At 51.4% G+C, this 21,652-nt stretch overlaps 1 protein-coding gene across 1 annotated transcript in view; it reads left to right on the forward strand.

The window, feature by feature from the left end:
• Nucleotides 1-7,656: 7,656 nt before the first annotated feature.
• Nucleotides 7,657-21,652, forward strand: part of SLC6A3 (solute carrier family 6 member 3) — a 42,660-nt gene continuing 28,664 nt past the window's right edge. The window contains exons 1-4 of the mRNA XM_036279335.1: nucleotides 7,657-7,717; nucleotides 9,919-10,250; nucleotides 11,601-11,732; nucleotides 19,449-19,680. Coding sequence (XP_036135228.1) covers nucleotides 9,965-10,250; nucleotides 11,601-11,732; nucleotides 19,449-19,680 — 650 coding nt within the window. The 5' untranslated portion in view covers nucleotides 7,657-7,717; nucleotides 9,919-9,964. The remainder of the gene's footprint in view (nucleotides 7,718-9,918; nucleotides 10,251-11,600; nucleotides 11,733-19,448; nucleotides 19,681-21,652) is intronic.

Genomic DNA, 21,652 nt, shown 5'->3' on the forward strand with positions numbered 1-21,652 from the left:
TCAATAAAAACATACTCTTTTTTTAAAAAGGAGAAATAAACCTAGTTGGAGATTATAATGCAATTCTCTCAGTAATCCTTAGAACCACCAGGGAAACAATTATGTAGAACATTTGAACAGCGCCATTTACCAACATTTAGCAATGCCATTCAAGTGCACATGAAGCAGGTGACAAAATAGACTATACGTTTAGTTAGAAAGTAAATCTCAATACATTTTAAAATATTTAAATTATACAGTGTATGTTTCCTCATGCAAATGAAGCTAAATAATGGATTCTGCCCACATTCCAGGGACAGAACTGAGCTCCACAGCCCACTCATTGGATGTCTGCTGAGGAGGACAGCAGACACATCAGTAATGAAAACGGGGCTGATCTCTACCATATAATATTGTCAAGAGCTGGTTAAGTTCTGATTAATTCTTGTAGACATAATAAAAGTGCAAGAGTCTAAAATTTTGCTTCCAGTCAAAATGGATGAACAGAGACTGGATCCACCCCCCCTGCTGGTGGAAACGTCGATGGGTTTTTTCTCAGTAGTGAGGGAATAGACAAAACACTGCTCTGGTCCAGCTGAACAAAGCTTAAAAGCAAGGCCTGAAAGAATGGCCAGACTCTTTATAAGTAACTTACCTGTAGCCCCAAAATTCTGGAATATTTATGGAAATGCAAAATTATCCAGCACCCCACAAAGTAGAAGTCACCGTGTCTGGCATCCAACCAGAAATCAGCTGGATGCAAAAAAGATGGAAAAGATGATCTATAATCAATAGAAACAGACCCAGAAATGACTCTGGTGATGGAATTAGTAGATGAGGTTCCTTTATTATACAATGTAACTGTATTACCTTGTTCAGAAAGCCAGCAGGAGACGAGATAGAACATGTTCAGTAGAGACATGAGAGGTCTTTTATGAAATAAATATAAATTCTACCATGTTTGAAATCCCAGCATGAAATCTACGATGTCTGAAATACAGACTACACAGGCTAAGAGTAGGAGTGGATTCAATATCACAAAAGAGACTGCAAGTGGACTTGAAGATACAGCAGTACAAACTATTCAGAGCAAAAGAAAAACACAAAAATTTGAACTGAGCATCAGTGAGCAGCGGAACTTTCCCCAAGGAAAGGGGCCAACAGAAAAAATATTTCGAGAAGTAGTTTTCCAAACGTGATATAAACCATGAGCCCATAGATCCAAGGAGCTCAGTGAACTCCAAGCACAGAAACCATGATGAAAACCACACCAGGCACATCACAATCAATGCTTAAACAAATGATAAAGAGAACATCAGCCAGAGGAAAAAGGCACATTTCATACGAGGAACAAAAAGATGTGGGAAAGAGGGCTTCTCCTTAAAAATGAGAGCATCTGGAAGACAGCGGAGCAACATCTACAAATCAAGAAGAGAAAAAGACAACTGCCAACCTAAAATTCTTTACTCAGCAAAGATATCTTTATAAACAGAGAAATAAAGCTGTTTGGGACATATAAAAGCTGAAAGAAGCCTGGCCAGGATTGCTCAGTGGTTGAGCATTGACCCATGCACGGAGAGGTCGCTGGTTCAATTCCCGGTCAAGGCATATGCCCAGGTTCTGGGCCAAATCCCCAGTGGGTGACATATAGGAGGTGGCCAATCGATGTTCTCTCTCATTGATGTTTCTCTCTCTCTCTCCCTCTTCCTTCCTCTCTCTAAAATCAATAAAGAAAAAAAAATTTTTTAAAGCTGTAGGGATTCATCACTGGCAGACCCTCACTACAAGGAGTGTTGAAATAAGTCCTTAAAGCAGAGAAAATGATAGCGCTTTGAAATCTGGATGTGCACAAGGAATGAGGAAGACCAGAAATGGTTATCACATGGGCAAAGAGTAACACTTTTATATCTTTTTAAAAGAAGATTGAATGTCTGAGGCAAAATCAGTAAGGCACTCCTGGGTTCACAGCACGTAGGAGTAAAATGTTTGGCGACAACAGCACAAAGGCCAGGAGGGGTACGTAGGAGTCCTGTGGTACAGTCCTTGCAGTGTGTGTGCAGTGATGTGAGGTCACCTGAATGTGGACTGTGACAGAGGACAGGCACATACTTCAGCACAAAAACAACCACTAAAATAACACAACAAAGAAACTTGGCTAGAGAAGGAAAACAGAATTTCTAAAAAATATTTTTTATGACTCCTCACCCAAGGCTATTTTCCCATTGATTTTTAGAAAAGGAAAGGAGGGAGAGAGAGACAAACATTGATGAGAGAGAGACACGTCAATTGATTGCCTCCTGCATGACCTGACCAGGGCTTGGGATCAAACCTGCAACCCAGCCACCTGCCCTTGACCAGGAATTGAACCCGAGACACTTTGGTCCTTGGGCCAATGCTCCAATTGCTGAGCCAAACTGGCCAGGGTGGAAAATAGATTTTAAAAACTGAATCCAAAAGACAGCAGAAAAGAAGATAAAGGGAACAGAACACAGTGGAAAAATAGGAAACATAGTTGGTGGTAGACAAAGGCAACCACATCAGTAGTCACATTAAATGTAAATGGTCTAAATACCACCCAACAAACGGTAGCTGTCAGCTTGTATATAAAAGTAAGACCCAACTATGTGATGCTGTCAGAAGCACAGTTTACATATGAAGACAAAGCAGCTAAAAGGAAAAGGATGGGTGCTAACTCTAATCAAAAGAAACATGTAGTGGCTGTTTTAATAGCAAAGTTGACTTCAGAGCAGAGGCTATGAGCAGGTGTAAACAAGGTCACTTCATGATAAAGATTCAGGTCCCCAGGAGGACACACAATCCTAAATGCATGTGACCCTGAAAACAGAGCTTCAGCAGGATGAAGCAGAGAGAACAGAACCACAGGGAGAACCAGTTCACACACTTATACTGGGAAATACCAACACCTCTCCCAAGAACTGAAAACAAGTATGAAAACTTTGTAAGAAGCCCTGGCCGGTTTGGCTCAAGAGTTAGAGCGTCGGTCCGCGGTCCAGAGAGACCCAGGTTCAGTTCCCACTAAGGGCGCATACCTCGGTTGCAGTTTGTCCCCGGCCCCAGTTGGGGTCGTGTGGGTGGCAACCAGTCAATCTGTCTCTCTCACACTGATGTTTCTCTCTCTCCCTCTCACTCTATGCAAAATGTCCTCCTTGAGGATTAAAAAAAAACTTTATAAGGACACATGAGACTGAAAACAGTGTGAACTAAGCTGACCTATTTGACATTTATACAATTGTTCACCCAAGAGCAGAACACACTCTTCAAATGCATGTGAGAAACACTCTTTCTTTGGAGTGGGGTCATCAGATGCAGCAACTTGCCTTCCAGGTGGTCGTGTATCTCCACCAGTCACAGACCAGTGGACCCATCGAAACCTCACCACGATGGCAAGCCTTGGAATTTTTATCTCTCCTTTTTCAATCTTTAGCAGCATGTGCCTTACCAATGATCTTGGTATTTTTTATTTCTTGCTCACCAGCTTGGTTCAGTGGGCTGTCGCAGTAGTGGGACCGGCGTGAGCTGCTGCGTAGTGGCAGGATGATAAGGTCTCTGTGATGAGAAGTGGCAGCAGGGTAGTTGACACAGCACTGAGATAAGACTGTGAAGGTGTGCTGCTGTTCCTGTCACAGGAAGGAAAAATGTCTCTTCTGGTCTTTCCAAACAAGTGTGTGCGTGTGGCAGGGCGGGGGAGGGGCGGTGGTCGACTGCCTCAGCAACAGCACAGACCAGGATTTGTGTGGATTTACTCCAGTCAGGAAACCGGCAGCTGAAACTGGAGCTGAGGGCTGCCCAGCACGTGCCTCAGGCAAAGCTGGGGTACTGAAGAGCTCGGCAAGGGGCCACGAGGAACTTCAGTCACCAGCGCACCTGACCTGGAACCTCAGAAGAGTAATGGCTTCCCCTCCTCCTTCACCCTCCCAATCCCATGTGACTGTCCTAGGAAACCCGAATAGAGAACCACCAGGAAAGGGGCTCAGAGAGACGGGATCTCTGGCCCCTGCCTCATGGTGCAGAGATCTGAGAAGTGGATGGGTGCTGCCAAAATGACAAAATCCAAAGCAGCCGCACGGATCCCAGAAACCAGTACAAGGAAGGAGAGTGTCTGAGCCAGTCCCAGAGGTGCGTGGATGGGACAGACAAGGACGCCATCTGGGCAGCAAGACTGGAGGGTGAACTATTCAATCGGAGCTAGGAGGCAGAGGCTCAAATAACAAAAACAGCAATAAAAGTGAACAGAATGCTGTCTGGGTTGCAGTACTTCTAGAGGATATATATATTTCTGTTGAATTAATAGGTACATTAATGATTGGAACATGAAAAATTAACCAGTGGAAAATAGGCAATTATTAACTTAAATGGAAATAAAATATTTCCAAGTAAGGGAATGAAATCCTAGAACATTATAGCTCATTTTGAATAATAAAAACATTATGGTCTGAGACTGCTATGCACTGTTTGTGCTCCTCCCAAATTCCCACATTGAAGCCCCAACTTCAAGGAAGGATGTATTAGGAGGTGGAGCTTGGGGAGGTGACTCCTTCAGATGAGGTCATGAAAGGGGGGCCCGGTGATGGGATTGGTCCCCTCATAAGGAGAGACCAGAGGGTGTGCTGGCTCCTTCTCATCACCACCCCATCCACCTCCCAAACCCCATTTTCCTCTCCTCCCCTCAGTAAGGACACAGACTGAAGGTCCGCACCAGAAGCTGACCATGCCAGCACTCTGATCTTGGACTTCCAGCCTCCAGACTGAGAGAAATAAATGCTGTTTGAGCTGCCCAGCCGGGGGCATTCTGTTATAGAAGCCCGGGCTGACTAAGGAACATCAGCCACTGTACAAATTATAAACAGAGATGGATTTCATGCAGAAAATTAGGTTAAAAGTTGCTAGGTGGTTTGAAGGGGCAAAGGTGGGAGGGAATGGCTGTACCCAACGTCAAGAAGCTGCAGGGAACCGCCCCTACCGCCTGGACCTCCTGCCCCTTGGACTCAGCAGGTGGGCCTTCTAGTGGCAGATCCTGACCCCAGTCCTGCCAGCCAGGGCATTTGGAAAAAGCAATTCCCAGCCTCCAGCCACCAAGCTGTGGGGAGTGTGATGTTGTAGAGCCCAGCCATCCATCCAGAGGGTCATAAGATGCATGGGACCTGGCAGTCGGTGTTGCACAGGACCCCATGAACCCGTGGCTTCAAGACACAGTTGCCCTTTTGCTCCCAGAGTACCAGTGGGTATGCCTGGTCTGCTGGTGGCTTTTCTTCTCAGGGGTCCTCCTGCTCAGGGCTGTGCTCTGCACCACCTCACTTCCTCCCTCTGATGAGGGGCTGCTGAACAGCAGAGCATGGTTTTGGGCACTAGGCCTGTTGGGTAATAGGCCTGTTCTGAGCTGCTCCCTCCAGAACAGGCCTATTAGGGTTCCTCTTTGGAATGGGTTGAATTGTGCCCCCCAAGTTCATATGTTGAAATCCTAAGTGCAGGACCTCAGAATGTGGCCTTATTTGGAGATCTTTACAGAGGTGATCGAGTTAAAATGAGGGCATCAGGGTGGCCCTGGTCCAATAGGACTAAGGACACTTGGAGACACACAGTTGCACCCCTGCTGGGCTTGCATTCCTGCCTGATGTTTTTTGTTCAGTGTGTGCCTGTGTTTAATACATAACTGAACTCATGGGTTCTGCCCTGTGTTCCCCTATTTAATCATATCCTTGATGGCCATTTACTTCCTGTTGATTAAGGCCCCATCACCGATTACTGCTGTTTCTGGAAACCTGTGCTGTTGAGCATGTGTGGGGAGGACAGCCTCTGTGATGGTCACTGTGTGTACAGTCAAGGTGGCACATCGCCATCTCCCAAAATCTCTGTCACCTCCCCACGTGCTGTGGACTGCACTGTGTCTCCCCAAATTCATATTTTGAATCTTAACACCCAATTAAATGGTTCTCAGAGGTGGGCCTTTGGGAGGTGATTGGATCCTGAAGGTAGAGCCCTCATGATGGAGCTAGTGCCCTGATCAACAAGGCCCCAGAGGGCCCCATGTGAGGTCACACCAGGGAGAAGATGTCTGTGAGCCAGGAAGTGGGTCCTCACCAGAGAATGAGTAGCCCCGGCCTTGATTTTGGACTTCCAGCCCCCAGAACTGTGACAAAGAAATGTCCATTGTTTATAAGTCACCCTCTCTGTGGCATTTTTGTTACAGCAGCTGGAGCAGACTGATACACCGAGTAATGGGTTCTTAGTGCTTCATTATAATCAGCCTGGCAGAGCAGTGTCTTGGTGCCGTGGCTGGGTACCAACTCCAGTTTTGTCAGCTGCCCATTAGAGGCTGTGGGTTAGGAAGTGATGATGGTCTCCAGGTGGAAGCAGGAGTGAGTGGGAAATGGTACTGAGGATGTGACAAGGTGTGACAAAGGGACATTCCTTCCATGACACTTCTGAGCAGCAACTTGCAGTCCAGAGTGGAGAGCCCCGGACTTGTGTGTGTGTCTCCCTACAGTGACACACGCTAGGACTGTTGAGGCCTGGGATTTGGGTCACCCAGCCAAGTGTGATGCCGGAAGCCACAACTCACCTTGCAGTCATTCTGCACCTGAAGGACCTGGACCTTGCTTGGTGGCCTGGGGTCTCCATTCCTCTGCGTTATGATATGAAATCTTGCTGAAGGCATCCCGCTAAGAAGATTCCTACTCTGTTCGGTCCCAGAACCGGTAGTGACTGCCAGGCCGTCTCGGGAAATCATTTTGCTATCTGAGCATGATTTGAGCCCCTTGATGTGTCAATGCGCTGTATGTGGACAAATCACCAAAACGTCCCACTGCTATGCTGGCCCGACGCCGCTGGGACAGTGCTGGCCATGGAAGGACCCGCGTCTCCGCAGTCGGATCCCGGCAACTATCCAGTACCCTGGGGTCAGCAGACCCAGGCCCTCAGCCACCGGTCAGGTCGAGGGAGAGGTCGCCGCAGCCCGGCTGGGGACGCAGACCGGACACCATAAGCGCGGGGCGCGGTGGGAGAGGTCCCTTGGGCACTGGACCTGGGGAGGGACTGCCACGGGGTGGTGGGAGTCCGTGAAGCTGGGCGGTTGAGGAGAAGGGTCGGAGTAGTATCAGGGTGGGAGTCGCGCAGCGGAGGGCCAGGGGGAGGAAGGGCACAGTCTTGGCCTGGCTCAGCCTGTCGGGTTCCTCGCTCCCTCCCGCCGAAGTGTGCCTCTCCTCCCGCCGCATGCTGAGACGGAGTTCTGGGTAGGAGGCGGGAGCCCCCACCCCCACCCCAAGCAGGTGCCTGTGCGCGGACAGGCCTGGGGGCTGCAGGCGAGGGCGGGAGGGAGACCTGGACTGGCCCCGCTGGGAAACTGCCCATCCCGGTTCTCCCACACCTCGGATCCACAAGTGTCCCCGCTTGCAAGCATCAGAGGCTCCGGGACGCGCAAGACCTGGGTCAAAGTGTTCTGCCCGCCGCGGACTGTTGATCAACGGCTCCTATCTGCTGTCTGGGTTGCAGGGGCGGGTGAAGGGTGCGCCCGGCTCGTCCCCCGCCCACCCGGGGCGGCGCGGAAGCGGAGCCTGGCAGGCTTGCGCCCCCGACAGCGGGAGGGGCGGGGCGGGGCGGGCCAGACGACAAGATAAGAACCCGGAGGCCGAGACCGCCCAGCGCAGCTGGACGGGAGTCCAAGCCTTGGCGCACGCTAGGAGGCAGGACCCCAGAGCAGAGCCAAGGCCGGGGAGGGCAGGTAAGGCCCGGGCACTCCGAGGGTGACTTCCCGCACAGCACCCCCTCTACCCCCACCCCCCGCCGCGCATCCTCGGAGCTTGCCTTTAGCTCCGTGGACCCCGAAGGCTGCAGCCAAGGGGCACAAGGTTGGGATGGGCACCGTCAGGAGGCGCCGCGTTCCTCAGACGACAGCGTCTCCAAAAGTCGCTCACAGCCAGGGTTTGCACAGCGCGCCCCGACAGACAGTGCCATTGGAGACCATAAGGCAATCGGCGGCTGAGAGACGTATACACGAGGTGGGGTGCGCGCCCCCGGGGCCCCTGGCCCTGGCCTTGCAGGTGGAGCGCCTTGTCTCAGGGCCGCGCCTGGTTCCAGGAACAGCGGGAAGGGGCAGCTTCCCTGCGGCGCCGGCGGGGAGCGCACTGTCTGTGACACTCCCGCGTGTTGAACCAGACTCGGTGCAGAGTGAAGCCCGGGCGGATTGGCCCCTGGACCCAATCCCGGTGGTTTTCTCAGCAGTGCTCTCTCGGGCAGGCTTTTGTCTTTGATTGTGAGAGTGAGGGAAGGGGCGCGGAGCTGTGCTTCCAGGCTGATTCAGGGACAGACAGGCACAGAGGAGGCAACCACAGCTTATGAGCCAGCTGTGTTCCTCTAAGAGACTGTTTGGCTTTCCTTACCTCTGCGGACACTGCTCCAGGAGTGGGTCAGCTCACCCCAAATTCTGGATGTGGGCTTCCCAGGCAGGTGGCCTGAAGACTGCAAGGGCCCTTGTCAGACCAAAATGGCGGGGATTTACTACCTCTACAGCTCCAGCCCCTCCAAATGCACCCCAAGGCAGGCCAATCCCACCTGCTCCCCAGAGGATGCAGCCCCCTTGGCGCGTTTTTCATACATTTCAGGAATGTGTTGTTGGGTTTGTCACCAGAGGGGAAGGGGCCACAGAGAAGCAATGTGTAAAATAACTTAAGTTGTGAGTTTTCATTCAAACTTGGATACAGTGGGAAATACCTCCCATGAAGCTGCCATACTGTTATGCTTCTGCTTCAACCACTGTGTGTGTGCGTGAGCATATATGTGCCCACCCATGTACCACCACTGAAACAGTGCTGGTGGGTCCAAATGCCAGAAGTCAAAATTGAAGCAGCTCTTGTCCCCGAGGGTCCAGCTTGTTCATGGCTGTCACTGTGGAATTTCTTCTGTTCCCCTAATGACCTTGCCCAGGGTTTATGAAGTGATTAGGAAATGAGCTCACTAGTAACGATGCTAAGTAGAGGGGCTCATGGTCCCTCAGGTAAATGCTGACATGATGCTCTGATCTCTGCCAGCTCTTCTAGGTGGGGCTGGTGAGCTGTTGGCCCACAGGCGTTCATGGATCATTCGGGCATTTCTTAAAGAAACCGTTATAATCATTATTTTAACTTTTTTTAAACTCTCATCTGAGGATATCATTTCTATTGATTTTTAGACAGAATGGAAGGGAGGGAAGGAGGAAGGGAGGGGGGTGGGGAGAGAGAAGGAGAGGAGAAGGAGGAGGAAGAGGAGGAGGAGGAGGAGGAGGAGGAGGAGAGAGAGAAACATTCATATGAGAGAGACACATCGATTGGCTGCCGCCTGCACGCACCTCAACTGGTACCGGGGATGGATGGTGCAACCCAGGTACATGCCCTTGACTGGGAATCAAACCCATGGGCCTTTGGTGTGCAGACCAAAGCTCTAATCACTGAGCCACACCAGCCAGGGCTCATCATTTTAACTTTTATTTGCTGTGGCTTTAACTTTTATTTTGGTTATAGTGAAAAGAATAGGTGTACACTCTTGCAAAGACTTCCTGTTGAATGCTATTTAAAGATTGTAATTTACTCCCTGCAATGTGGGGTATGGCAGAAGTAATCGTTTACATTATTGTTAAAAGCAAAATTAGAGATTGCACACCCACTGTACTTCCGTCGGCCTAGAGAGGAGAGCCAGGGAAGGGGGCAAAGCGCATGTCTGTCCTGAGGTTTCCACAGCTTCTCCCCCCAGCTCTCAGACGAAATAACTCATCTCCTGTGGTCCTCAACCCTGGCCGCGTCTTCTGAGCTGCTTGGAATGTATTTGTTCTGCCACAAAGAAATGAATATAAATGCCTTGGATCTCTGTTCTCGCCACCGGCTACATTCATAGTTCTGGTTACTAACTCATTGCATTCCTGTGTGTGTTTACTTTTCATGCTGGCTGAAGACCAAAAGGAAGAAGCACAGAATCCTAGATTCCATCCAGTCTGCCCATGAATAGAAGCAAATACCCAGTGGGACTGATGCCTTCCGTGGTCGCCTCAGCTAAGGAGCCCAATGCCATGTGCCCAAAGGCAGTGGAACTTGTCCTGGTCAAGGAACAGAATGGTGTGCAGCTCACAAACTCCACCCTTGTCAACTCCCCACAAACCCCTGTGGAGACCCAGGAACGGGAGACATGGAGCAAGAAGATAGACTTCCTCCTCTCAGTGATTGGCTTCGCAGTGGACCTGGCCAACGTCTGGCGATTTCCTTACCTGTGCTACAAAAACGGAGGGGGTGAGTCCCCGCCTGCCCTCCTATGTCCTGCTGGCTGGAGTCCAGGACAATGGAAGTAGGGCTTTGGGAAATGCATTCACTCTGGCAACATGACACTGTTTTGTTACTTGGCATTAGCTGGCACAGAGTCCCAGGCGTATGTCACAGAAACACAGAGGTAGAGTTCAGAGCGTCCCACTCACTCCATGTGAGAACTGTACAGTGAGGCCAGGAGAGCAGGAAGCAGGACTTGGTGGCTGGAAGCACCATGATTCTGCCTTCTGTTTCCAAAGGCGGTTTTCACTTTGGAAAGAAAAGGCCCACAGATGGGCATATCTGGCTGATTTAAACAGTATTTACTAGGTGAGGCCCTCCAGCCTGGAGCAGTGGAAGGTGCCCTGGAAATGTGCCTTCCCCTACCCGCTGCTCCCACTACTCCCTGAACTCAACCAGTCCTCAAACCATGACCGTCTCTAGACTTAAGGCAGAAAACTAGGCTACAGGGCAGGATCACCCCAAAAGTTCAAGTTGAGAAGCCAGTTAAGTTGGAACTCGGGCCCTCCATCCTGGTGTTTCCATTTCCCTGATGGCCACACCACACCACACAGATGCAGGGCGTGAAAAAATAGTCCTGGGAAGGCCTTCCAGCATGCCCACGGGTAGGTTGGCATTACTCTGCCCAGGTCGAGAGGTGAAGACTGAGGCCTCAGTAGTGCATTAACTTGCCCAAGGACAGACAGAGCTGTGGGGTGTCCCTGCCTCCCTCCCAGCCCAGGAAGAGAGCCCAGCCAAAGCTACCACTCATTCAAGGCAGAGCTTTGGGAAACAGAGCCAAGGGGCCCTGAACTTTGTGCTCAGGGCAGGATGTAGCGCCAAGAGGAACAAGGTGCCTCACTGGAGGACCGGAGCCCCTGAATGAGGCAGGTTTTAAATGCTGGGAGCTGCATTTAATGGGATTGATGACACAACCCACACAAGGTCAAAGGTGGCCCACAGATCCCAGAAGAGATCAACTCAAGAAGGGTAGACATCCCACAGAGGGTGCAAAGGCAGGGAAGGAGCCACGGTGTGGCATGGCCTCATCTGCTGTGCTCTTGGGGGTTGGCTCCATGGGGCTGGGACCGTGGGGTTCAGTAGAGATGGGCTTACTTTGAAGGCTTTAGCGGGGTTTGGAGCACTGCAGACCGTGGAGCTAGGCTTAGAGGGAGGAGACGCACCTGCCGCAGCCTGTGGATTCCCTTTGGAGGGTGTCCAGGCAGGGAGCTTCAGGAGAAGCAGGGACAGGGACTGGGTCAGGGCCAAGATGCACGTGGTTGGTGGAGATGGCTGAGCCCTTGAGACCCTCAGTAAACATGCTGTCATGTCCCACAGGTGCCTTCCTGGTCCCCTACCTGCTCTTCATGGTCATTGCGGGGATGCCGCTCTTCTACATGGAGCTGGCCCTTGGGCAGTTCAACAGGGAGGGGGCTGCTGGCGTCTGGAAGATCTGCCCCGTACTCAAAGGTAATGGTAGAAACACCTCCTCGCACCTGGCACGGCACAGACCAGGGATGTGGCTCCAGAGCTTTCAAAGCAAGCCCACCCAAGTCATGTGCTTCCCATACCGCTTTGCTGGACATCTGCGCACGTGAACACGCCACTTGAATTTTGGTCCTACTCTAAAGACTTGTAATGACTAAGAATTCAAGAACGTATTTCCTTGCTTCCAGGCGAAGCCTTCCTGCAACTAAATTCATTAGCGGCATCATTTTGTCAGAGTTAAAATGATAAATAAGATAAAAACATCTATCTATCTATCTATCTATCTATCTATCTATCTATCTATCTATCTATCCATATCATCTATGTATCCATCCATCAGTCTGTCTACCTAGCTATTATCTACCTATCTGTTCCTCTATCTGTGTGTCATTTATATATTACCCATCTATCATCTATATACCTACCTATCTATTTATCATCTATGTATGATATTTATCTATTTATCTATCTAGCATCTATTAAATGTCAACTGAACATCAATAAAATCAGGAGGCTTTGCCTAGAAATAAATGATAAAGATTTATTCAAGGGTCTTAGGGTTTACAAATCAGAAGCACAGCTAGGTAATAGCCAGGGTGTTCTGACTACGCAGAAGAAAAGCTGATGTTCTCATAGTAAAAGTATACTCTTGAGAAGAATCAGTCCTGAATTCTTAGCTTCTAGATTGGTCTGAGATGGTAATCCTCTGATGACCAGTGGTCTGGATACTGGATGTCAGGTGGTCTGGACACCTCTCCCTAGTCCTTCAGGAGTAGTCAGGGTTGTTAAGAGGTTTGCTGTATATCCGGGTATTGAAGCAGGACTGGGAAGTTCAAAGGTTTAAGTTCTCAGGACACTTAAAACAAGAACAGAATTGTTTCCTCATGCCTCAGCCTACTTGTCTTGATTAATTTAGCAGCTCAACTATCTATCTATCTATCTATGTATCATCTATCTGTCATCGCTACCTATTAAGCATCATTTATCTGTGATCTAACTGTCTAGTTATTCACTGAGCCTTCCAGGCTACTACTGAGATGCCACAGCACCATGAAGCAAACACACCTCATGGTGAGTCCTGGCGACTAACCTTCCCACAGTCACCTGGCTCTGTCCTCAAGAGAGCCCCGGGGAGGGCATGCAGGGTGTTATCTCCATCTTGGAGATTAGAGGGCTTGAGTAACTGGCCCCTGTCACCTTGTCAGGGGCGGGTGGGATTCAATCCTCAACTTGTCTGACTCCCCACTGGGCCAACAGGAGCTGAGGGCTCAGGAGGATTCAGTATTTCCTCAAAGAGACCGGAGAAGGTGCCTCATTCAGACAGCTGGTTACATTAAGAAAATGGCTATTAAAAGATCAGGCTTTGTATTTTCTTTAAAGTTCTTGAGAAATGAGAGCAGGAGCCCCATTGTCTCTCCAAGGGTGCCGTGTGGGTGGATCTGCGGCTGTGTGCTCCTCAGACTGCACTGATCTGGCCGCAGGAGTGAGGACATCGCACAGCTGCCGAGGTCAGTCTCAGTGGGGAATGGCCCTCACGCAGCGGAAATGCTGAGACCGGCAGAGCCTAACAGCTCCCCCAGGCGCTGTGTGTTATTCCTGCTTAATGGTCTGCCGGGTAAATCTTATGACGTTAGCAATTTTTTCTGAGGCTAAATGATTCATGGGCCCACTCTAAAGAGGAACTACTGAGCAAGGTTCAGACAACTCTGGGTTCAGGTGCTGGGTGCTAGGTGTTCCCTTGTGCAGTTTGTACACAGAAGTCGAAGCTCAGGTGAGTTGCCTGAGACTCGCCTCAGGCACCGTCATTAATTCCCCAGTGGAGAAATATCCAGGTAACTGAAGACACCAGGCACCTATTATGACAGAGGCAGGTGTCAACTTGGACACTTCAGCACCTGTGTATTGGCACAATGTTGGTGCCATTGGGGGCAGTGAACCCCAGCTAACGGACAAGACACAGATAAGTTAATCGTGTTCTCCGGCTCTGCTGAGCAGCGCAACATGCCACGCAGTCATGCGCCGCAACGAGCCTTCGCTGTGGTCTGTATTTGTGGCGCGTGCAGGCGCCGAGTCAGAAATTAAGCATGTCTACCCTCAAGTGGCCATCTGGGGACATGATGAGGAAGGACGCCTCCAGCCGTGACACTGACTGTGGTGCTACCAGTTTGTATTTCTGGATTTCCAAGGAGCACATGCTTCTGGTCCAAAGCATGTCTGTCATGAGTTTCGTACGTGACACAACCCTGTGCCCCACCTTCCACCAGGGAGTCTAACACTGAATCAGAGTAAATCTGCCTCTTTCCTGAGCGCCCCACGGGTGAGGGGCTGCAGAAGGAGAAGGACGTGGCCCCATGGGGCTGGCGGCCAGCGGGCGAAGGCTGGTTCCCAGTTTTTCCTGCCACAAACCGAGTTTTCTCCAACGAGGCCGCCAAAGTGATTTGCTGTGTTGCAGCTTATGAAATGTCAATAAGTACTTTCCAAGGATTTCAAAATGCTACTTAATCCTAATGAATTGGAGTCAGTACCGGAAACGTGACTGTCAGCACCCCATTCTAGAGAAGCTGAGACCACAGACGGGGCATTTCACCACATCCCAGCAAAATCAGAATATGGAGGCGAGGTCAGCAGACACTGGACACCTCAGTAACCGATTCCAAGTCCCAGCCTCAGAGTCACGCGCGGGCAGCTCACGTCACTTTTGACCAGTTTTGGAAACTCATCCGTGTGGAGGGCTGAGCTGAGACCAAGCGAAGCCACAGGAAGAAGCGCGTTGTGGCCCGAGGGTGGAATCTCCATCGGAGCCTGGTCACCCATCTCATGACCTGGGACTGAGGGACTCGCAAACCGCAGCAAGTCAGCTACTGAGCTGGGATTCTGCAGTGAGCACAGGCCCGTGCTCACGAAGGAGATAAAGAATCAGCAGGAGAACACCAGACGTCCATGCCTAGAGAAGAGACACCTTGAATTGTTTCGTGCCAAGCAAGCTGCAGTCCCCAGCAGGTGACTGCCTACATGCTCAGGTCCCATATATCCATACATTGCCCATTTGATAAGAGATGGCCATTGTTCCTTAGCTTAGGTGAGGTAAACCTTTTCTGGATACCCTGACATGTGTACCGTCCCTTTCTTCCTTGTCCTTTTAAAAAATTAATTAATAAAAGTGACTGTATTTTCATGTGTCATTACATAGGGGTAACACATGGTAAATGACGACATCAGTTAAAATGCCCCAAATCATCATTATGGAGCTAAAATGTTATCCAGTCCTTCAGGGGACGAGCGGCACATCCCAGCCCCTGTGAAGCTTTCTACTGCGTTTGGAGCCAAGCTCTTGGACAGCCCGCTTCCCCAGCCTCCCTCCCTTCCTCCCTTCCCCCCTTACTTCCCTTTCCTCCATTCCCCCCTTCCTCCCTTCCCCCCTTCCTCCCTGCCCCCTTTCCCCCTTCCCCCCTTCCTCCATTACCTCCCTTCCTTCCCCCTTCCTTCCTTCCTCCCTTTCTCCCTTCCTCCCTTACTTCCCTTCCTTCCTTCCCCCCTTCCTCCCTGCCCCCTTACCCCCCTTCCCCCCTTCCTTCATTACCTCCCTTCCTTCCCCCCTTCCTTCCTTCCTCCCTTCCTCCCTTCCCCCCTTACTTCCCTTTCCTCCATTCCCCCCTTCCTCCCTTCCCCCTTCCTCCCTTCCCTCCCTTCCTCCCTTACCTCCCTTCCTCCCTTACCTCCCTTCCTCCCTTACTCCGTCCTCCTGACCTCCTCCTTCCTTACCTCCCTTCCTTCCTTACCTCCCTTCCTCCCTTACCTCCCTTCCTCCCTTACCTCCTTTCCTTCCTTCCTCCCTTTCTCCCTTGCTCCCTTACCTCCCTTCCTCCCTCACCTCCCTTCCTCCCTTACCTCCCTTCCTCCCTCCCCTCCCTTCCTCCCTTCCCTCCCTTCCTCCCTCCCCTCCCTTCCTCCCTTACCTCCCTTCCTCCCTTTCTCCCTTGCTCCCTTACCTCCCTTCCTCCCTTACCTCCCTTCCTCCCTTACCTCCCTTCCTCCCTTACCTCCCTTCCTCCCTTACCTCCCTTCCTCCCTTACCTCCCTTCCTTCCTTCCCTCCCTTCCTTCCTTTCTCCCGTCCTCCTGCCCTCCCGTTCTCTCCCTTCTTCCCCTCCCCTTCCTCCCTTCCCTCCCTTCCTCCCTTCCCTCCCTTCCTCCCTTCCCTCCCTTCCTCCCTTCTTTCCCTTCCTCCATTACCTCCCTTCCTCCATTACCTCCCTTCCTCCATTACCTCCCTTCCTCCATTACCTCCCTTCCCCCTTCCTCCCATACCTCCCTTCCTCCCATACCTCCCTTCCTCCCTTACCTCCCTTCCTCCCTTACCTCCCTTCCTCCCTTCCTTCCTTCCTCCCTTACCTCCCTTCCTCCCTTCCCTCCCTTCCTCCCTTCCCTCCCTTCCTCCCTTCCCTCCCTTCCTCCCTTCCCTCCCTTCCTCCCTTCCCTCCCTTCCTCCATTACCTCCCTTCCTCCATTACCTCCCTTCCTCCATTACCTCCCTTCCCCCTTCCTCCCATACCTCCCTTCCTCCCATACCTCCCTTCCTCCCTTACCTCCCTTCCTCCCTTACCTTCCTTCCTTCCTTCCTCCCTTCCTCCCATACCTCCCTTCCTCCCTTACCTTCCTTCCTCCCTTCCTCCCTTCCTCCCTTACCTCCCTTCCTCCCTTACCTCCCTTCCTCCCTTACCTCCCTTCCTCCCCTTCCTCCCTTACCTCCCTTCCTCCCTTACCTCCCTTCTTCCCTTTTATTCTTCCTCCCTTCCTCCCTTGCTCTCTTCCTCCCTTACCTCCCTTCCTCCCTTCCTCCCTTACCTGGGACCACTGCTGCACCTGACCAGCACGGGCTACACCGGACGGAGTCAGCAAAGTCCGCAGTGAGGGTGAGCTGCCGCAGCACTGCGCCTCGTCCTCGGTTCCCTAGACGGTCTGTCCGGAGTCCTGCCGGGCGGGCACGTGACTGGAGAGGCTGCAGGTGGCCTTCCAAATCAGCACCCAAATGTGTCATCACAGAGTCCTGGGGGGAGGAGTCTCAGAACTATCCTTCTCTCCCACTTCCTCTCTGCCCCCCTCCCTGTCATGTGAGCACACATGCCCCCCCACACACTTGCACACACACCAGCAGATAGTAGAGAAACCCAAATCGACAGAGGAGGAATTCTCTCTAGTTTACATAAAAAAAAACAAACCACCAATGAGTCTCAAGGGCTGGAAAAGTACTCCACTAGGGAGCCTTTCTCAGGCTGGTATTCCTGGAATTAGTATTTGTTTATGACATTGCCACCTAAGCCAGCCCTGTGGACTCTTTGGAGTGAGCTGGCTCGGGGGGGGGGGGAGGGTGGAGGGGGTGACGGCCTGAGAGGACTCCTGTTCAGGTTGGTTGGCTCATTGCCAAGGACACCTCCATTTTACATAGGCCGTGGAAACACTGCCCACCCATGGACTATAAAACAATTTAGGATGTTTTGTGATCAATAATAATTTAGTGTGATTTATCAAATCTTTTCTAAAAAGAATTTGAAGTTGCTTAAAACAAAATGCACAGTAGGTTAATATTAAAATGCTAAGAAAAATAGAAATTTAGAGAAGTGACCTTCAGAGCTTTGATTGAAATCCACACCTAGCCTGAGCTTCCTGGGGGTCAGACAACAGAGGGACTCGTTTTCATTGGGAATATTAAAGGAACTGAGCCTGCCACCTTCTTAGCAGAGACAGTTTCTCGTGGCAAGAAATAAAAGAAGTATATCCGGTGTCGCTTCATTCAGATGACATGATGATGTAATGAACAACGATCACAAGAACATTCTTATAGTAAACAAAAAGTGGATTTCATGTGGCCGGTCGTCAGGGACGCTGAGGAGGAATGGCGAAGGTCGGGTTGGTGAGGGGCTACAGTGTCCCAGGCCTGTGGTTCTCGAAGGTTCTGCTGTCCTGAAGGACAGAACTTGTCATGACCAAGCCGACAGCTGACACTTGCAACCACCTTCCTAGGGCATCGTTTCCATCTCTCGGGCATTTGGGGTACCTGGACAGCAGCCCGAACAGAGCTCGGCTGAGGCGGAGCTCCAGTGCCGGTGTGCCGTGTCACTGAGGGGCAAGCCCGTGTGCTCCGCGGTGGCCTGGTCACTCTGTTGTGAAAGTCCGGGCCTGCCCCGATGGAGGGCTGTGCACACAACGGCAGCTCCAGAAGGACCAAAGGAAAGTCAGCTCTTCCTTCAGATGCTGGGTCTGGATCTGCGCTAGTGTTTGACCAAAGGCTCCTTTGAGTCCCCAACGTTTCAAGCTGAGGATTTGGTATGCAAAGTTCTAACCTTAAAAAGATTTCAAGTCAGACATCCACAGTCTGTCCACTGCCAGGGAAAAGCTTCTGGATGTGCTTCATGACAACCTGGCTTCCTGACCAACAGGAGGAGGCCTTCTAACCTCCAGACCCATCTGCCCACCAGTCAGTGTGCCACAGCTCCAAAACCTGCTCACCACTCTCTTCTGCTCTAGTTCACCAGGAGCTAAGAGCCCCTCATAACTGATCGCAAATTCCAGATTTTGTGATCCTAAAAAGGGTATTCTGAAAGTCCCTGGGTGGCCTTAGAAGGCCCTGGATAGTCATGTATGACCCTGAGAGACCCTAGATGGTAATGCATGATCTTGGGTGACCTTGGGTAGCCCCTAGGTAGCTATGCATGAACCCAAATGACCCTGTGTGCCCTGGGTAGTCTTGAGTAGCTATGGGTGGCTGTGAATGGCCCTGGGTGGCCCTGATGGGCATAGATGGCCATGGATGGCTTTGGACAGCCCTGTCTGACTCTGGGTAGGCCTGGATGAGCCCTGGTGGGCCTGGATGGTCTCAGATGCCCCTGGTGGACCTGGATGAGCCTAGGTGTCTGTGGATGGCCATGGAGGACCCTAATCGTCCCTTAGTGACTCTTGGTAACTCTGGATGATTCTTGGTATCCCTGGATGGCTCTGGAAATCACTGCATATTCTTGTGTGACCCTGGATGGCCTTTGATGACGCTATTGTCATGGGTGGCCCTGAATGTTTCTGGATGACTCTGAATGGTTTGGGGTGGTCTTTATTGATATTCAGTGGTGTTTTATATCTCTGGTTGCCCCTAAGGGACCCTGGGTGGCTATTGGTGGCCATAGGTGACAGTGGATGATTCTGATGATTTTGTATGGCCTGGTGGCGCAGGAAAGTTCTGGGTTGCATTGCTCAGGGTGAGCCAGAGTAGCCCTAGATGACCTGTTGTATCCCGAGTGTCTGTGAATGGCAATGGATAGCCATGGATGGCCTTTAGTTATCCTGTATGTCAGCGGGTGACCTAGTTCTACCAGGGTGTCCCTAAATGATCCTACATGCTCCTGGGCATACCAGGGTGGTTCTGGTTAGCTTTCAATACCCGGGATGGTTTTTCAGACCTTGAATGTCATTCAGATACTCGGAATGTCTGAGTGGACAGACATGGCCATAGGTGGCTTTGGAAGGGGGAAGCCCCTCTCTGTGACCACAGCATAAAGTCTAGCATCTGCCCTCTCACTTCTCTTCCCCTGTGTATCTAAAGATGTTGCCTGGTATTAGGATGGTGGCAAAGAGCCGGCACAGGGTGGCACTGTCTCCGGTAAGGGAAGGTGGGAAAGTGTTCTGTTGACAGTGGCTCTCACCACCCTAGGCGTGGGCTTCACGGTCATCCTGATCTCGCTCTACGTTGGCTTCTTCTACAACGTCATCATTGCCTGGGCGCTGCATTACTTCTTCTCCTCCTTCACCATGGAGCTGCCCTGGACCCACTGCAACAACACCTGGAACAGTCCCAACTGCACGGACGCCTACTCCGGCAACGCCAGTGACAGCTCGGGCCTCAACGACAGCTTCAGGACCACGCCTGCCGCCGAGTACTTTGAGTAAGTGGGAGGCCCACTCGTGGGGGTTCAGGGACTCCTCACTCGCTGCGTCTGTCTCAGGAAGGGAAGGACGCAGAGCCAAGCACTCTATGGCAGCCCAGGGGTCAGCCACCTGCCCTTGCTGCCTCACAGCGGTGTGAGAGGACCCTTTCCTTGTCCTGTGCCGTGTTCTGGTCCCTTGAGTTTTTGTGGGACAAAGCTAGCATGAGTCCTCAGCACAGATGGAAGGCTGAACAGGCCCATGGCTTCTCTGTCCTGCTCCGTTCGGGGTGGGAGGCCAGTCGGAGGCACCACACACACTGTGTGGTGTTCTTAGTCATGAGAACTGTCATAAGGCATGCTGGGCCCTGGGCCCTGCGGGCTGCAGTGTCACCTCCAAAGTGGGCTGGGCTCCGAGTTCTCACTCACCTGCCCTTCCCCGCATGCAGGCCAGGCCCAGCTCTCTTCAGAAAAGACGCCTTGCTGGCAGGCTCCACCGCATCCTCACTACGCAGACCTTGTCTGCAGGCGCACTGGCTGGCTGCCCTTCGCGAGGGCTCCTTTCTTCTTTCAGACACGTGCTGGCTTTTTCATGGCTCTCTCCTCGGTCCTGCAGCAGCCTTCCAAGCATCCCGCTCCTTGCCTCCCCTTGCCAAACCTGCCATCGGCATTGCACACCGAGTGGCACCCACCACCTGCAGTCCCACCCTGCTCCTTGACGGTGCTCTCTGGGTGCTTTCTGGCCCTGCGTCAGCTCCTGGCTTCTCCCCTTCCTCATGGCACGAGGCAGGGTTTGGAGGGTCTGGAGGGACTGCTAGAAGGATTGGGTGTTTTCTTAGAGCATCATTAGAAAGATCATGGTTTGGGTGTTGGAGTTGTGTGATGGGCTTCAATTTTAGAAAGACACCTTTTGGGTGGTTTGGGATTGGACAGTGAAAATGTCTGAGGAGGACAAAGAGGGAACGCCCATGACTGGAAAGAGAGGAGCCCACTGAGAACCCGCCCGCCAGGAGGAGGGAGACTCCAAGCCTGGGGGGGGGGGGGTGAGGGCTTTCTTCTCATGGGGCTCACAAAAGGAGCGAGCTGGGTTCAGAGGATGTGGTAGGGAGAAGAGTCTGCCTGGAATCTTTCCCATTCGATTTGCCTACACGTCATGGGGGCGGGTGTGTCCTGGAGAAATGGAGACACAGGCAGGGTTACCTGAGTATGTGCATCGGACTCAGTGTGACAATCAAGAAATGATAGAAGCGTCCAAATATAGAAAAGTAGAGCATTCTACAAAGTGATTTTTCTGTTCTTAGGGGCAAAAAACAAAAACAAAAAACAGTGCTTGCACTGGCCTATTTATTACTACGTTTCCCAAATATCAGAGTGTCTCACTAACAGGCCAAGGCCAGGGGGTGCATGTGCTCTCAGCCATGTGGCCCCATTTGGGGGCTGGTGTGTAATGGAGAGAAGGGGCAGGGGACCTCTGCACAGAAAGCAGCCATGCGAGGTCAAATCCCACCACACAGAAAGACGTTCAGAAACAGCTCATGCTGGAGGCGGGTTTAATTTATCATTTGCCAACAAAACGGTGGCTCAGTGGTCAAGCTAGCATGTCTCTTACAATTCCAAGATGGATTTCAGTGCAACTTAGAACATCTGGAAAGCTTGCAAAGATGTCAAAAGGTGTCAAGTGACACCGTTTTGGGACTGCTTATCTTTTGTCTGACAGGTGTGGAAAGACTTCGTTTATCTAAGTGATTTTCAGATAAGAAAATTAGTTGCTCTAGTGATTTATGACTAAGAACGCTAGAGGGAAAGAATATATGTGATAGGCAATTTTAAAAAACCAGACTAGTGAAATCTACTTGAAAATCTCCAGCCTGGGAGAGATGTTGGGGCAGAAGTGCTCAGGCCTCCGCTTCACGAAGGGCATGCTAGCATGAGCGGAAGCTGCACCGTCGCGGGAGATGATGACGGGACAACCCTGGGGCGTCTGAAGAGGTTT

This window comes from Molossus molossus, unplaced genomic scaffold, assembly GCF_014108415.1.
Source record: "Molossus molossus isolate mMolMol1 unplaced genomic scaffold, mMolMol1.p scaffold_m16_p_3, whole genome shotgun sequence".
Classification (NCBI taxonomy): domain Eukaryota; kingdom Metazoa; phylum Chordata; class Mammalia; order Chiroptera; family Molossidae; genus Molossus; species Molossus molossus.